Raw genomic sequence first — 18,277 nt, 5'->3', positions numbered from 1 at the left:
CGTGGAAGTTTAAGTACTTTTTCTTTAATTTTTTACCTGAAGATGCTCATACGTTGATCTTTTATTTTATTTTCTAGAATTTAAATACAATATTATATTGATGAAAAAATTACAATAATCATGCCGTATAAAATTTGCAACTGACTCAGACAGCCAAAAATGAAGGGATAATTAGATGTTGACCATCGACTTGTTTGAGATATCAGTTTTGTCACCCATCAAAAGAATATGCTGGAGGTCAACTGACCATTGCATAACTGGCAAAGTGCCGTTCACGGTTCATCAATTAATTTTATTTATGTTAAACCCCAGCTTCCGGAGACAATCCAGAGCAAAAGCCGTCTTAGGGGGAGGAGGAAGGAGGAATTTGAAGCACTTCTGCTTTTCCTTCTTCCCTCTGCTCCACTCGGCTCCTTCTTTTCATTTTTCTAATCCGTTGTATTGAATAATAGCCCATTTTATGGTGACTAAATCTTCCTCTTAGTATGAGTTCTCCATCACTAATTTTTTGTCATTTTTCAATCAAATCCTTTTACCAAAATCCTCCCTCTAAGGTTTATTGGACGTAGTAGATGAGCTAAATTTTTGTGATGTTGGTCTTCTAGATTATACTACAGCTTTTTTCCGTGTTATATTTTTTTCTTTTGGCTTTTGTCTTTTGTTCACACCTCATGTTGGTGCGGTTTTTCCTAATGCAACAGGTAGTTAGTGATTTTGTATGCATATTAGCTATTGTAGCGGTCATTATTTATTTTTCAGTTTTGCTGTTTCTCTTTGAAGTTGGGACTGCTTGTATGCAAAGAGTTCCCTTAAGGGTTTTGTTGGCAATCTTGTGCACAATGTCTCCCATTCGGCAGATCATGAAGTGATTGAATTTCTAGTTGCCTGGATTGAAGTTCATTTGATTTTGGAGTTCTATTTGTGTTCTTGTGCTTCTTAGTCACACTCAAAAATCCGCCAATATGGTGGTTATTAGATTTGCCAAGTTGGCCTTGTTTATTGTTTTGGATACCTTTTTGTTTGAGGATCCTTGGTATTTGATTCAAGATACCCTTTTTGAAGTAGGTACATTTTTTTAAGATGCTAATAAAACTTCAATTAAAGAAATAAATTTTTACGTTGTGACGTTAAAAATATTTTGAATTATTTTTTACTAAATGAATTTTTTTAGCTAGTAGTTTATGTTGGAGTATTGGCAATTCGGAGGAGGACCGGGCGCTTTTGAGCCATATATTAGCGTGTACCAGCTATACAACTTAGTATATTTGACACTAATTTATGGGTAAATTACATTTTACCCCTCAGGTTTGGGGTCGATTTCAATTCCTTACAACATCTTTAAAACATTTCAATTTCATACATTTACTATCATTTTATTTCAATTTCATACATCCGTTAGAAAATCCGTTAAGTGATGACGTGGCAAATATGGGATCCACATTTGTGCTGACGTGGCTACCAAATTTGTGCCACGTGGCAAAAAAATTTTATGCATTAAAAATATTATAATAATTTACCCTTAAAATAAATAATTAAATTAAATTAAATTAATTTAAAAAAATTTATAAAAAAAAAAAAAAAAACTCATCTTCTTCCTCGAGCCATTCCCCTTCCCTGTAACCCAAACACACCATCCCACCCCACCCCCACCTCCCCCACAACCCCTCACCCCACCCCACGCCACCCAAAACCCACCCGTCTCCTACCTCATCACCCCTACCCCATTTCTCCATCCACGTCCTTCATCTCCCTGTAGAGCCGACTTGGTCATTCTCTGCTTACCCTGCAACGCCAGGATCCACGCCGCCACGAGTGAAAACCCCCTCATCCATCCACTATGACATCCACCGGTGTCTCAATTTGAGTGAAAACCCTATAATCCAAAGCGGTGTAATCGTCATTGTCGTTGCTGATGTGGTTGTTGTTGTTGGCGAAATCAAGGGCGGTTGGGATTTTGGGGTGGTGTATGACATCATTCTGGGGAGGAAGGAGGAACTCAATGGAGTCGGAGAAGGAGATCTTTCCAGTGAGGTAGTTGAGAAGGGGCTTGCAGTTGGGGAAAGTGACGGAGAAGGAGAAGTTGAGGTTTTGGTGGTGAAGGGAGGGGACGAAGGTCGGGGAAGTAAAGAGGGAGAAGAGGGAGAAGGTGGGGATGGGGTGGGGGTTGCGGGGGAGGTAAAGATAGTGGAGGAGAGGGAGGTGGGTCAGGGGAGGGGGGAAGATGGGTTCTGGGTTTGGTTTTTTTTTTTTTAAACTTTTCTTTAATTAATTATTTTTAAATGCATAAAAAATTATTTTTGTTGCCACGTGGCACAAATGTGGCAGCCACATCAGCTCTTAACGGATCAATGGATGAAAAATGTAACGAAGGTATTATATTGAAATAAAATAGTAGGTGAGGTATGAAAGTGAAATTTTTTGAAGATGTTGTATGAGGTTGCAATAGACCTCAAACTTGAGGTGGTAAAGTGTAATTTACCCCTAATTTATTTACACACATCATTCTTTTTTGGGTAAATTACACAAAACTACCTTAACTATGGGTCGCATTACAATTTCATACCTCATGTTTTAAACACTGCAATGTCATACCTTAATTTATGAATTTGTTGCAATGTCATGCCTATGTTAATTAGTGACACACCCCGTCCCGAAGGAGGGCATGCTGGCCGTCACGTGAGAGTGACGTAACCATTTGCACAGTACGGAAGCTTTAAAGATACAATTTATAATTTGATACACCCGAAGGTGAGTCCTAATTTTGTCCAATCTGTCAGAACACCGTCGAATTCCTCGTAGTCACCACACCTTTGTGATTCCTGAACCTGGAGGGGCGCAAAACCAAAATTGAGTGGGTCAGTAAAACAATTCTTTTCCAAATCCAAACATTTCTCAAAACGTTGTAACCCCTCTCCGTAAAACCTGTATACTTTCCCAGAAATGTAAAATATAAATATACATATATATTCTCAAACTTCATTTTTTACTATCTCAACATTTTTCTTTATCAATCATGCCATGCCATGTCTAATTCAACAGTTAAGTATGGATGCATCAACAATAATCATATCAGGTGCAAGAAAGTAATCAACCGGAGGCCCTCTAATAGCCCTGCACGGTTGAACCTAGAGCTCAAAATCTATCACTCTCACACTCTGCCGGAGTCACTCCGCGTGACCTGTCCGGCCTTCTGCACATAAGTTACGCTCTAGTGCTTCTCATAAATCATCTGTGCACATAATCTAAGGTCACCCACCAGTCGGAATCTCACTAACACTCTCGCGACTGGCCTGTCGTACCCACTCCGCGTGGACTGTACGACTAGCATCTACTTGGATCCAAGACGAGCGTGCGATGCGGTGAATACTATAAGCACTAAACTATGGTGCAGGATTTGAGCTCAATATACATCAACATCATCATAACAGAAATAAATACTCACATGTGCGTCCACCGCACCATTTCATACATATGCATCATAAATCAATTCTTACCCGTGCGTCCACCGCACCAATTCATGCATATGCATCATAAATCAATTCTTACCTGTGCGTCCACCGCACTAATTCATGCATATGCATCATAAATCAATTCTTACCTGTGCGTCCACCGCACTAATTCATACATATGCATCATATATTAATTCATGCATGGCATTTCAACTCACATTTCTATATACTTTTCATATCAATTCTATGCATGGTATTTCACTTCCCGTTTTTCCACATAACTCATATGCATTTCATTTTAAACATATTTTCATTTCAATTCAATTTCTGGGAAACGTCAAGTATATATATATACGGAAAACAAAACTGCCCACTCACAGAATACATCGACGTCTCGTAAGTCCCTGAGCATCCCTTGGCCATGCCCGATGCCCGCATAAACCTCACCTATACAAGAGTAACCAATTTGACGTTATTTAACGCCTAACCCAAATCTTAGTTAATAACTCCTCATATATTGCTCAAATTGGGTATATGAATATACCACCGTGACCTACACAACCTCAGGATCATCCCCATATTTTTAAAATAATTTTTGGAGTCCTCACGCGCCCCCACGCGCCTGACGTGGCACGGACCTACGCGCCCCCACGCGCGGCCACGTGTCGTGTACACTGACGGCACAGTAAACGGCAGTTAGGGAATATTCCGTTAAATCCTAGCATATTCCATTAATAATTAACGGCGTCAGTCAACGCCGTTAGCATATTCCGTCAAAACTGACGGAATATTCCCTGTCTTCTCCGGCGATTCGCCGGTCGCCGGCGACTGTTCGCCGGTTTCTGGAAAAATTTCAAACTTGCTATTCTCCTTCGTTTTTCATCCATTTTTCACGTAGATTATACCAAATTGAAGCCCTAAACATCTACTAACACGTTGGACTAGTTTTAGGGTCTAAAAACAACGGGATCAAACTTTCAAAAATTCAAGAAATCGGCCTACCTTCGAACTAGGTGATCTCGACGTCCAATTCATGCCAACGAAGCACTCCGAGCTTCCTTGGGACTTCCTTAAGCTCACTGTGAGCTTGGTTTCACCTAAAACAAAGTCAATTCGAAGATCATGAACAGTGTTCTTCACGGGAACTTTGAAACTAGGGTTTTCCGAAGCAAAACTTACCTGAAATGGATACCATCGTGATCGTGGAGGTTCCAGGAGTTTGATGGTGGTCTTAACTCCGTCGTTGGTGGAAGTTTAAGGTGGTTTTGTGGTGGTCCGTGTGAGTTCGAAGGAGAGGGAGAGAGAACTGAGAGTTTCGTGAGGGAGGAGAGAGAGAGACAGTATGCAGAAAATAGGGAGAGGATTGAGGGATGTGGGGATCCCTCGTGGTCCTTTTCCAATCCCCAACTCCAAACCACAAAATTTTAACCTAAAAATCTAAGTTCCATCCTTAATAAATTCCATTTTATTTTCAAAACTTAGGAACCTAGATAATTAACAACTTGAGCTTCTCATACTTAGTATTTCTTAAGGGCAATTTCGTCCATTCACAGTCACGAATGTAATATTTTGGAACGGGCTGTGACAATTAGTCTGTCAAATTGACCGTTAAGTGATGATGTGACAATACTAGGCCATATTTTGCTAATGTGGCAGTCTACTTGTGTCAATGGTCAAACAACTTATAGAAATATTTAACTATTAAAATTATTTTAATTCATTTAAATATTATTTTAAAAAATTCAAAATAAGAAAAATCCAGCACGACACTCACCCCACCTATCTCCTTCCTTCCCCATAACCCAGAACCACCATCCCACCCATTTCTTTCTTGTCATGCCTGAACCCAGAAGCACCATCCCACTCATCTCTCTTCCCTTCCCTCCTGTATTCTCTATCCCTTTCTCCTTTTCACGCTGCAACATCGACCTCGTCGGCTTCGCCATCGTCCACAAGCTCCAATCTCTAGGCTTCACGAACCTCGCCCTCTGCACCCATACTGAGCTTGACCTCACCCGCCAAGTAGACGTCAATTCCTTCTTAGCCGCCGAGAAACCCTAATTCGTGATCCCTACCAACATCATTCACACCAATAACACGGATGCGGCGGATTTCATCGTTGTCAATCTCTAGATCCAAACCAACATCATTGATGGCACCTACCAATTCAGAGTCAAGAAGCTCTTGTTCCTCAACTCTTCCTGCATTTACCCCAAATTCGCTCCTCGGCTCATTCTTGCTTGTTTGCTTAATTGGTTTCTTTTTCTTCCTCTGATGTAAATTACATGGCTTTCTTTGATTTTCTTGGCTGAGCCTTTATGATTCAGAAATTGGGGTTTGATTGCTTTTGCAGAAATGGTGGTTATGGGATGATGTGTGGCGAGAGAGAGAAGTGAGGGGAAGGATGGGTTGGGTGGGGTGAGGGTCGTGAGCTTGAATTTTTCTTATTTTTTAAAAATAATATTTTAAATAAATTAAAATAATTCTAACAATTACATATTTTTATTAGTTGGCACAAGTTGGCTGCCACGTCAACAAAATATGGCCCTACATTTGCCACGTCATCACTTAACGGTCAATTTAATAGATTAATTAACCGAGGTATGACATTGCAACAAATTCATAAATTAAGGTATGACATTGCTATATTTAAAACATGAGATATGAGATTGTGGTGCGACCAATAGTTGAGATAGTTTTGTGCAATTTATCTTTCTTTTTTGTATATCTTTGTTTAGTTCGTTTGTTATTTTAGTTTGATTTTAACAAACAAAAAAAAATTCAAAATTTATTTTCGAACAATTGAAATCACTTGAATTAATTCTAAAAAAAAAACACCTAGCATGCATATATAACACAATTGTTTATAGCAAAAGCACTTATCAGCAGCATTGCATCCTACTGAAGCACCCGTGAACCAGGTTCAGCACAAAAACTTAAGGGTGTACTTCATTATTAAATTGCTTTCTAGTTCTTTCAAATGTTTCTTCATGAATAATTTGAAATTTTTATAAAAAAACTTATTGTACTTGTAATAAAAAAAACATTTCATGCATAAACATTAATGACATTTCGTTACAGAAATATTTATAATGTTTATCATGTTATCATCATATTATTATTGTATTGTTGTTTTGTTATTATTGTGTCGTTTATATATGATTCCTATGTCGTCGTTACTCAAAATATGTTTATTATAGCTTCCCCCAACACCCCCCTCCCAAAAAAAACTTATAGACACATCATTTAGGTCAGCCCTTAAAACTGGGCCAAGCCGAATTAAATTTGACAAAGTCAAACTCCTTTACGAATTAGGTGGCGATTCATAGGATGGATCAGCCCATAGTTCATGAGTTGGGGTAAAACATAAAATTTTGTTCCAGATCAAACCAAAACAACACATGATACGTTACAATTACAATCTTATCTAGCTAGAGACAAATGTCGTGATTCATTGCTCATGATAAGGATGTTTTTTTTTTTTTCATCTGAATGAGATTTTCTAGTTACTCAAGGGTATTCTATATTCCCATTATTAGATCATAAGCTAAAATGACCAAGATCTATACTCCGAATCAGCATAGAATTTTCGCTTATGAATTTTATTCGCAATACTTCTAACTTAGCTAGATCTCGTTGACTTGAGGATTAATTTGCAGCTCAGCTAAGTGACTCATATCCATAGGATATGTGTCTGAAGGTTCAGAAGCTGTGTATGTTCTGCTCGCAGTGATCAAATTGCCGGCCTCAGTAGGATGAAATGAGTCCCAAAACACATATTCACTCCTATTCTGGCATGGAGTTAGATCAGGAATGCACTGACCAACTTCATCTGCTTCACAGCACCCAGCATTCAAAACCTTGAACCCTGAAATATTAAATAATAGATTAATTTTCATCCAAATCATTTTTACAATACTTGTGAAACCAAAGCATATATGGCAGATAAAGAGAGTTTAAGTATCATAATTCGGCTATGGAACAGGCGTAGTGTTGAAATGCTACATTGATAACATATTAATTCACCCTTGATATTATTGTGGATAATAAAACACGGACACTTTATGGATGCCTTCTCGAGGATATAAATCCACATCCTTTCTTCAATAAAGTGTTGGATTTTTGAATCGCCGGGTCCGTCCCACTCTAACGACATCGATACTGTCCTCAACTTTACCACATGCTCAATCCGTCAAGTGTAGAGTTTTACCACAAAAGGCCTCGGTATTAGTTAGAGTAGAATAATTCTATTTAAACCCTTGGTTTCTTTTGCACCCACCGATGTGGGACTTTAACACTCCCCCTCATGTGTAACATCATTTTAGTGGTTCACACGTGGAGATCCACATCAGTAATTGAAACTCAAAGGTCGGCTCCCATTGGGCCCACTTGTTTTCAATGGAATTCAGCGGTCGTTTCTATATTAAGAGTTCAAACTTGTTTCCTTATGGGTGACAAACTCATTGACTTGAGCAGGCCCGAATTGTGGGCTCTGATACCATATTGGATTTTTGGATCACCGGGCCCACCCCACTGTAACGATACCGATACTGTCCCCAATTTTATCACATGTCCAATCCTTCAAGTTTGGAGTTTTACCACAAAAGGCCTCAGTATTAGTTAGAGTAGGGTAAATTTAAACCCCTTGGTTTCTTTTGCACCCACCGATGTGGGACTTTAACATAAAGAATAAACGGCTAACACAAAATTTATCTACCAAATTAAAGAACGGGCGTCGTACACAAAAAAAAAATACATCTGAAATACGTACCAGCTAATGTAAGGTCCCCTGAGCCCATTCCATAACTGTTGATATAGATAAATTGTGAGTCAGTGAGATTGGTATTGAGCTCGTCCACAAGAGAAACAAGTTTTCCGTTGAAAATTTGGGATGCATTGTTCATTATATCCACACATGCAGACCCATTTGTGCCATAGGTCTTAATTGCATCTGGAGTGCAGCCTATTAGTCCCAGTCCAACCAAGGCCACCTTCCTTGCTCCGTACTGGTGCAACCTCTTTAAAAACATAATATTAAACAAAATAATCAATTTGTTTGGGGGGTGTTAAGCAAGTGCAGAATCTAAGACATATTTCTTTTTATATACCAGTCTTTTTCATGTCTAAGTTTTAGTTCACAGCAATTTTTTTACAAAGAAAGGCATTGATAAAAAAAAGGTATTTTTAAATTACTTGTGACCTAATTTCAAATGTTTGTGACCTAATTGAGCTGAAGTAATGTTTGAACTCAAGTAGCCCAAATGAAAGAAAAAGTGAACTACTCTAAAACATATGTTATAAAAAATAAAAAATAAAAAATTCACCAAGGGTATTTAATCTTGTTGCTCTGTAACTCTTTTTGTTGGTTCAAGCAGTCCAATGACATTCTGAAATTAAAATAAAATGTGTTAATTAATTAACTAAGTAATTACCAGTATTTGGCGAGTGTATTGTTTAATAAGAACATCAGCATATTCCTCAAGGGTGTATTTTTGACTGGTGGTATAATACTGAGGCATGAAGTAATTGTTGATGTAGTCATTGCTGCCCATTCCAACTGAATATATGCACTGGTTTAATTGATTTTTGGCTAAGCTTTTCTTTCCAAATATGTCGATAATGCGCGACACCGTAGTTCTGTGATTCTTCAACTGTTCCCCCATGCTAATACGTGCACCCTGCAAGACAAGTTTATCAAACTTTCGATTATACAACAAATTGATGGAATATAAAGACACATGGCAGTAGGATAGTGGTGGCTGCCATGTCAGCAAATATTGTTGGAAAGATTTAGTTAGAATCTGGTGGGATTTGTGAGGAGTTTTTGGATAAGATTAGCTAGGATTTGGCTAAGATAGCTAATGGCTAAAAGCTGAGTTAATTTAAGTGATTAATAGCTCGTTTGGATGTGTTTTTAAAATTAATGAAAGAGTTTTTGGTGAAAAAGTTTTTAAAATTAATCCTTAGTAAAAATGCAAATAAATACTGAAAAAGCACATAAAGTGCTTCCTCGAAGAAGTACATAATTGGTGCTTCTTGCAAAAAGCACTTTTAAGTCCTTTTGGAACCCAAAAATATTTTCTCTAAAAGCGCTTTCAGTTATTTTAAAAGCACATCTAAACGAGTCATAAGTATACCAGCTGCTTTCCACTTTCTTTTCTAATTCCTGCTGCACCAGATGCATAGTTCACTCCTTGGAGTATTTCCGTGCCATTAGCAGAAGCAAATGCTGGAATGTAGTTTTCAAATCCCAGAAGTTCAGCTGTAATCAGAAGCTTAAGCTGTCAGAGAATGGACAACCAAGTATATCGAGCTTACACCCTCTCAAGTGCAGATTCATTCTGCATATAGAGAGGCAAACCAACAGAGAGAGAGAGAAAAACACATTAGCCAATGGTGTAGCGCCACGCTATACCGTCTAAAACCAACAAAGAAGTGAGGAACGAGAATCGAATTCAATATCAAAATAAGACTCTGATACCATTTAAACAAAGGAAAACTAATGAAAAGGGCTTGAAAACTTTGAGTTTTAATGATAAGGACAAAATAAAGAGTAAAGTGAATAGTACCAGGATTGACTTTTTAGTGTAAAAATGTGGTTTTTCGTTAAAGTGAACAGTACCGGAGCTTTTCGTTAAAGTTCCCTTTAAACAACTTCTAAACACACAATTTTAAGCTGTAAAAAAAAACAATGTATATAGCTTACAATGTTTGCTGAACACAAAAGGATCCCAAAATATAAACTACAATGTAGAAAAACCACGCTAATTTTTTTTTCGATATTTTGAAACTTTTAGTTCCAAACCATCTTAACTATCCAAAGTAATTTACCATATATAGTTTCTGTGATTGTACGTAAGGAAGCAATTTAAAGAAGAAAATGAAGGTGGAGAAGAGGCGCATACCAAGAAAATCAACGATGTTTCGGCCATTGCAGAACCTTCCTGTTGGGCCAGCCGGGAAGTCAATACCATATGGCTTGTAGTTGACTTTAGCCAATGTGGGAAGCTTGTTGTTGTTGCCAGGATCAGCTACTGAGTCTCCAAATATGAAAAAACAAGGCACTTGTGGCTTTCCCTGAACGAGTTGCTGCATGTTCGATAGCCAAGATAGAGCAATCACCACAGCCAATAGTTTCGTGCCACCAGCCATATCAAGAACAGAAAATACAAAAAACCAAAATTTAGAATAATATTTTAAATAGAAGAGAATGAGGCAAAAAGTTGAAAGCTAGAGTGGCTATTTAAAGGTAGAAAATGAAACTTATGATGAAACCAAGGCCAAGTTTGGCAAGCACACTTTGGGTGAAAAAAAATATAAAATTATTTGGACGCATTTAACATGTTTATTTACACTCTTTAATAAATGTGAATTCTACAATTACATGTGAACTCTACTTATATTAGAGATCGTGTGTCAATCTTGTATTTTCAAATAAGATCACGCAAAAGAATAAAATCCTTGATATATATGGATATAATTTTCTTCACAAAAGGTCGCCAAGAAAAAGGATGACCAAAGGCACAAGAAAAAGTACGAAATATGACGATAAGGACTACATTAATGAGTAAGACAATACATAAATTTGATGACTTTGAAATATAAAAGATCAATTTGATAAATTAGTAAAAGATAAAACACCATTTGTGATGCAAATGGTCTTTTATCACAGTGGTAGAAAAATGTCGAGTCTTTACATGATTATATAAGTTCAAATCTTATTATTAGCTAATCTAATATCCAATCTAACAAAATATATTATTTAAAAAAAAATCATTTGTGATAAATACTCAAAAGTAAAATAAATAATATTCAAAATCTCCGAGATTTCTGTACCTCCTCATCATGTCGGCATGTAAAAATCAAAAGGATGAACAATCTCACGTACGTACACATTAATCTGTACGATTACCCACTACCTAACAAATTAATCCATGGCCTACGCATGGCTGGTAAGTGTAGACCGAATAGTGTGTTCAGAAGCACGGACTGGATATGTCAATATCTCATAGCTCACATGCATTTTATAGCCTTTGGCTGTGGTGGGACGTTTGTTTTTGTTTGCCTCATATTTTCTGTGCTATATATGTTTTTTTTTTTTTGGAAATTTCTGTGCTATATATGTTTTTCTTTTTTCTTACCTGTTTTCTTCTTTCTTTAGACCCCAAAAATGTATGAAGAGCATGTGATACTTTGTTCACTAATGTTACGTCTTAGTTATTTATATGTTGATTTTATTTGTCACTCGTATTATATTAAGTGGAATAGTAATATTATGTGACTGTGCAACAGTGAAACTCCAAAAATTGTACTAAATTTGATCCCTGACTGGCTCAATAGATGCTTAATTGATTTTGATTTCAATGACAAGGAGAACTAAAAATCCATCTCTGCAATCTTCATATGGTAATTGGGTGAAGAAAAGAGACATCAAACATTTGTTGTATTAATGTCTTATCTAAATTTCGTGATAAGGAGCATATCTAACCATGAGTTTAAATTTCCATCTCTATAATAGAAGTTAAAAGAAATAAGAATTATGAAAATAAGAATGATGAGAAATAAGAATTATGAAAATATAAAGAGATTGGCATGGTTCGGCCATTAAACACCTAACCAGTTTCATTTTTTATTTTGCTTATATCCAAAACTACTACATTTCTCTAAATACTTGTAACTCAAATAGTTAATAGTACTAAATCTGTTGGCAGAAATTGTTGTTCAATTCCCCCCACTTCCCAAATATTAGTAAAAAATACCACTTCATTTTATGTTTTGTTAAGTCATCATGCACTCCCATATATCTCATTAATGTTTTAATAGTATAAATCTTGTAACATTTCCTTTCTACATTAGTTTCTAACAATGAAAATTAATAAAAGTGGTATTTGAATGTGTTCACCGTAAATCATTTTAGTTATTCCGTAAAAAAATATGTTAATAGCTTCGTTAAATTGTCATGTTAACAACCATGTGACCACTTTGTTAAGCTATTTTTGTCAAACCAACTTCACTTAACAAGAATATTGATAGATTTTTTACGGAATGACCAAAATAATTTACAATGAACAAACTTAAAGACCACCTATATTAATTTTCATTGTCAGGAATCAAAGTACATGTTTATAGCAATACCAAAGAACCATTTTAGCTAAAAAGCATTTTCATTCATGAGATACTGAGGCAAAGTGTTTAACCAAAAAAATGAAAATTTCCCACTCTTGCAATGTGTTGATTTCGGGATGCCGTGAATTTTGTTCGCGTCCATATATACATGTGTGTGTGTGTATTCCTAACAAAAAGTGGCTCAAATAGTTGGTCCATCGATCATTTCGATACTTTAATCGCCACGAGTACCTCACCTTCCAGTTACAGAGTTACTGTGCATCTGTAATATATATATAAATATGCATGTATATTTATTCAACCAAATATATGTGGTTCTTAGAGAAAAAGAAAGAGATGTGATTATATATAGTAATAATCACGTTTGTCACATTGCCTGCAGATCATATATATACGGCCAAATTGCCACAGGACAACAATCTCTAAATGAATCATGCCCTACGACCTATCTTTGGAGGGATACATATCTTACAGCTACCCTACAAATCTTACATATCTTACAGCTACCCTTTTCAGCTACTGCCCATACTTGCAATGCAATGCAAGATCTATGAGTAGTCACAAGTAAAAGGCGGGAAGTTTTGGCTCCTAGCCTCCTATTAAGCTAGCAACTCTGGCTGGCGTTTTGGGTGGCTTCATATATATGCTTCTTAGGTGGCTTCATATATATGCTTCTTAGTTTTATTTGCAGTTCGGGCTCAACTCCTCGCTTTACTTTAGCGGACCTACAGGTCGGGTTGGGGTTCTGTGCTCTTTCTTTCTGTGTGGAACGAGAGGAGAGAGGGGGATGAGTCGACTGATGACATTGCCACATGTTCCTGTATTGGCCACACGCTCCAAAACCCTAGCCATATACTGTTGTCCTCACACTCCCTACCATCGACTGTTCCTTTAGGTTGGGTTTAACCTACAATGCTTCATCCTTTTGTATTGCTAGTATTATTCTGTTCCTATGAAATATTCTAGATGCATCGTTTTGTTTTTTCTTATGTTGGATATTGTTATAAATTATAATCACATATTAATTAGCAATTTCGTAAATGTTATGCATGTGAGGCATGCGCAGTTATTAACGAAAACATTGGAAAAAAAAAAATAGGAAAAGGGATTAGTTGGAGAAAAACTTGGGGTTTTATTCAATTTTTGTTTTCAAAAGCTATTGTAATTTGCAACATTAGCCTTATTATATTTCAACTAGTGAAACACAAATATTTCAACTAGTGAAACACAAATATGGTTGAATAGAAGATTTCTCAGAACAAATATAGTCGTGATTTAGTAGTTTGGTTTGAGGAATCCCCGGATGTTATTAGGTAGTTTCTCAACCAAGATTTGTACTCTCGTTGGGTTAGTTATATAAAGCTATCGTTTTCCTTTCAAGATATATACACAGATTAGAGGAAGCATAATGAGGGCATAATGTTGGTGGACATGTATAGAAAGAAAATTTAAATTAAAAGTTGTGGTGTAAATAAAAATAAGAGTGGTGTGCAAATAGAAACCGGAAAAAGAAAAGATAGACATTTTTTTTTGGGACAAGGAAAGTACATTCATAACAAGGGCTTCCTTATCCAAAGTTTTTACTCTATGAAAAAAACTTGTAAAGCAAAATGAAGATCACAAGCCAACAAAATTTGTAAAGCAAACATTTAACAAGGTTATTTGATAGAATTTTAGAAATTTAGTTTGAAAAAAAAAAAAAACACAAAGCAAAATGAAGATCACAGGCCAACAATATCGAGTCATCGAGTCATTGACATGCCACATTAGTAATAAATGCACTAATGCAGCCGACATATATGATGACACCAAATGTGGGGAGATATAATGCTATTCACCTATTTAACATGTCTGTAACTGTAAAGTTTACAAGGAATGTCGGGCACTGGGGAAAACAATTGAAATTGAAACGAGGTCGGCGAGACCACTCATGGAGCTTCTTTTTTTTCTCTAAAGTAAACCAAACAAACTCAATTTCGTATTAATTTAATCCTTTCAGTAGTCCACAAGAAGAAGATCAAAGTTCGATGAACATTTCAAAATTCTAAAAACCAAAGATGATTAACTGCAACATAGAAAACCATGACGTACAAGAAAGCACGACGTATTATATAGCTGCTACTTTTTTTATGATATGATGCAATCATGCAAGCATGATTATATGCCACTGCAGCCATAAATCAATGATTATGTGGATGATGACGACGACGATGATGATTAAAGAAGGGCAAGCCGGCGTATATCGACAGGGTAAGCGTCCGAGGCCTGAACGGCGCTGTATGCTCTCCTTGCTATAACAGCATTGCCAGCCTCAGTTGGATGAAATGCATCCCAAAATAGATACTCATCCCTATTTTGGCATGGAGTTTGGAAAGGAAGACATGTAATTTGGCCATTGTTCCTCCCTACCCCACAGCACCCTGCGTTTGTAACTCTAAATCCTGAAATAAAACACACCAGAAACACACAAAAAAGAAAGAAAAAAATCCTAGTGAGTTTTAATCAATAATTAGGGCAGACTTCATGAACCACTCTAAAAAATTATCTTGAAAATACAAAAGAAATGTTTCGACCTTTTTACCTTGATTTTGCTTCTTTACTAGTCGATTATGTTAAAATTAATTGAAAAGCAATCACGTAACCAAGAGCAAGAATTTTCAGTTTTACCTACTTCATCAGGCAATTGGTGATTGCGTGATTGCTAATTCGTTAATCTTAACCGAATCAACAAACAGAAGAAAATCGGGTTATGTCGCAACAGAAAAAAAAAGGGTTGTATTTTCAAGATGAACAACAGAGGGTTTTTGAAAATTTCCCTTTGTAATTACCATATTGTGCAGGGTTGCTTATTATGTCCTGGAAAATGCCATAAGAGTCTACGAAGATAAATCTTGCATCTGCTAGATTAGTGTTGAATTCATTGGCAAGTGCCTTGAGCTTGCTATTGAAAATTTGGTTTGCAGAGTTTATTTTTTGCACGCATGAGGAACCATCTGGGCTATTTTGTGCCAATTCATTTGGACTGCAACCTATTTGACCAATTCCAAACAACACAACCTTCCTTGCTCCATAATTGTACAAAATCTATACAGCACACATCAATCAACATTAAATAATTACAATCTACTGGTTTTAAAGGAAACCACCTAATTAAACTTCATAATATAGTTACACTCACATATATATGTATGTATGTACATATACATATACATATACATATATATATATATACATATATTATATTTATGTTATATGCAAATTACCAAAATCTATACATATTATATATAACGAGTAACACATGACCATAACTTAAGGCGCATTCTCATTTTGTGTTATATTTGTGCTAGCTATTATCATAGTTTATACGAGATAACTTTTAGCTAGCCTGAGATCTATCTAAGGGAGTGTTACGATCTTATAAGAAATGTTCTTTTATCAAATTGTCAGACAACATAATATATTCGATTGTTTGACGGAATAATGCTGCAGCTTCTGTATTAACAATATAATTTCATAACCATAAAATAACATTGGTCTTGATGAACCTAAATGCACAAAAAATGCACGGAAGGGGAAAAAGACTAACCGTCAGCTGTTGACCGTAATCGTGAATGAGCGAATCAGCATATTCCTCCGGGGTAAATTGGTTGCCGGTGGAGTAAAACTGGGGCATAAAATAGTTGTTAAGGTAATCGTTGCTGCCTAATCCAACTGAGTATATGCATTTGCTCAGATAATTTGCAGCTTGGTCCTCATCACCTAGTAAGTTTACCACTTGAGACACTGTGTTTTGGTAATTCTTTACCTGACCACTAAATGTAATCCGATCACCCTACAACAGTAATAAAACATGATTGAATATAATTAAAACACATTAATAATTAGAATAATGTTATAGTGAAAATATGTGTCATGGAAAATTGTAATCACCAATTGGCGTCCAGTTTCTTCTCTAATTCCAGCAGCTGCAGATGCAAAGTTAACTCCTTTCAGTACGTCTTGGCCTCTAGCAGTTGCATAGGGAGGGATGAAATCATCAAAACCCAGAAGCTCAGCTGCATGCAGATAATTTAAGTCATCAGTAACTCCAGTTATGGTGGATTTCACTGTTTTGGTAAGTGGTTTGTGTCTCCCATGTAACATCCATGGTTTTTACTTTTCATGCATTCAGTTATTTCCCCCACTTGAATTATATGATCATGTAACTAAATATATGGGATTTCTGAATTTTTAGAAAGCAACATGTGAAAGCAGACTGGTTGAGAGAAATAAATTCTCCCTTGAATGTCATAAATGATGAAAACAGACTGGTTGAGAGCTACTATTCTTTGTTGCTAGTTTTATTTTCAAACAACTAATAGAAGGCTGCATGTACACAAAATCCAAGACAAACATAGAGAATTCTTGGTCTAAAAAATTTATTACCAACTGCAGGTTTTCACAAATAATTGGCATGAGATTTATGCAGAAATTAAGTGATCATAATCAGCCAAATAGCAGAACATTATGCATGTCAAAAACACATAAAATAGGATTTGAAATTCCAATATTTCAGTTTGAAAATTTTGTTTAGAGAAAAGGTACTATATTCATTTATGCAGAGAGAAAGTACAAGAAGGTAGTGTGCAATCTTGTGGCCGAAACTAAAACCTTGCCGAACCAACATTACGACGTCTTATTATTTTACTTATTTGGATGGATCAACTAGCACTACATCACATTAATGAATAGCCTTTACTTGTGTAGTCTAATAAACAAGAGATTCTCTCATGTAACCAATTTATTGTTTATTGGACGGATAGTATAATTTTTGAACATGTTAAACACAAATATTAGACAGTCACGCCATTAGGACTAAATATTATTGCAAGAAAGAACCTCTCATGAGGATTTTATAGAACAAAGAAATGGGCAAGCATGCATGGCAAATGTAAGTGGAAAATGAGAACGAGAGAGCTGGAGGGAGGGAGAGAGAGAAGCTCACCAACAACATCAACGGTGGTTTTTCCGTTGGAAAATCTTCCGGTTGGTCCACCAAAGTCGACCCCATAAGGCAAGTAGTCAGCTCTGGCCAAGGACTGAAGCTGGTTGTTATTACCATTGTCAACCAAAGAGTCCCCAAAAATGAAGTAGCAAGGCACTTGCGGTTCAGCCCTAGCGCCACTCCACCACAGGCTCACGGCCAAAACCACCACGGAAACCAACCACATTCTCCTCGCCGTTCCCGCGATCATAATATCGACCCCAATTTAGCAATAAAAACTAAAATATAGAGGAGGAAGAATGAGAAGGACCTAATGGCTAGAAAGGTGAGAGTGAAACCCTGAAGAAGGAAAGGTGAGTGTGTGAGCCTGTGAGGAACATAAAGCAAGGTTGATGAGGATATATAATAGCAAGGAAGCAATGGCATGCAATGCATAGCTCTTACAGTTGAGAAAGTTGGTTCGAGGCATTAACTACACCCGGATATAATGTGAGAGACTGTATGGCAAAGCCCAGCTCTGACACCTCTCTCTATATTTTTCTCTCTGAATTTCTCTTAATTTCTCTTAATTTTTTGCATCCCAATACCTCTCATCAATACGTGTTGCGTATCCAATGTGCATCTTGGCCTTTGTTGGTATTAATTTCTAAAATTCAACGACACACTTACATTAATCACTGTATTAATTCAATCTGTAACAAATCAGCATTGCATAATG

General features: G+C 36.5%; 2 protein-coding genes across 2 annotated transcripts; both read right to left on the bottom strand.

Moving 5' to 3' along the window:
• Positions 1-6,803: 6,803 nt before the first annotated feature.
• On the bottom strand, positions 6,804-10,724 carry LOC126586512 (GDSL esterase/lipase At1g29670-like). The gene is made up of 5 exons (XM_050251364.1): positions 10,355-10,724; positions 9,587-9,711; positions 8,882-9,127; positions 8,221-8,467; positions 6,804-7,317 (listed from the first exon to the last, which is right to left on the bottom strand). Exons 1-5 carry the CDS (start codon positions 10,599-10,601, stop codon positions 7,076-7,078), a joined length of 1,107 nt encoding a protein of 368 aa, XP_050107321.1. The 5' UTR covers positions 10,602-10,724; the 3' UTR covers positions 6,804-7,075.
• Positions 10,725-14,531: 3,807 nt separating this feature from the next.
• Positions 14,532-17,947, bottom strand: LOC126586513 (GDSL esterase/lipase At5g45670-like). The gene is made up of 5 exons (XM_050251365.1): positions 17,560-17,947; positions 16,506-16,630; positions 16,162-16,407; positions 15,404-15,659; positions 14,532-15,016 (listed from the first exon to the last, which is right to left on the bottom strand). Exons 1-5 carry the CDS (start codon positions 17,807-17,809, stop codon positions 14,793-14,795), a joined length of 1,101 nt encoding a protein of 366 aa, XP_050107322.1. The 5' UTR covers positions 17,810-17,947; the 3' UTR covers positions 14,532-14,792.
• Between the last annotated feature and the right edge of the window lie 330 nt (positions 17,948-18,277).

Source organism: Malus sylvestris, chromosome 10, assembly GCF_916048215.2.
Source record: "Malus sylvestris chromosome 10, drMalSylv7.2, whole genome shotgun sequence".
Lineage (NCBI taxonomy): Eukaryota > Viridiplantae > Streptophyta > Magnoliopsida > Rosales > Rosaceae > Malus > Malus sylvestris.
The sequence above is the reverse complement of the archived record's forward strand: the minus strand, read 5'-3'. Positions and strand labels throughout refer to the sequence as shown.

Excerpts from the sequence above, each read along its gene's own strand:
- LOC126586512 (XM_050251364.1), bottom strand. The coding sequence starts at position 10,601 with ATGGCTGGTGGCACGAAACTATTGGCTGTGGTGATTGCTCTATCTTGG. Across the intron at positions 9,712-10,354 it reads AAACATCGTTGATTTTCTTG|CTGAACTTCTGGGATTTGAA; the intron begins GTATGCGCCTCT and ends TTCTGATTACAG. Across the intron at positions 9,128-9,586 it reads AAGAAAGTGGAAAGCAGCTG|GGTGCACGTATTAGCATGGG; the intron begins GTATACTTATGA and ends CTTGTCTTGCAG.
- LOC126586513 (XM_050251365.1), bottom strand. The coding sequence starts at position 17,809 with ATGATCGCGGGAACGGCGAGGAGAATGTGGTTGGTTTCCGTGGTGGTT. Across the intron at positions 16,631-17,559 it reads AACCACCGTTGATGTTGTTG|CTGAGCTTCTGGGTTTTGAT; the intron begins GTGAGCTTCTCT and ends ATCTGCATGCAG. Across the intron at positions 15,660-16,161 it reads ATTACGGTCAACAGCTGACG|ATTTTGTACAATTATGGAGC; the intron begins GTTAGTCTTTTT and ends TGTGCTGTATAG.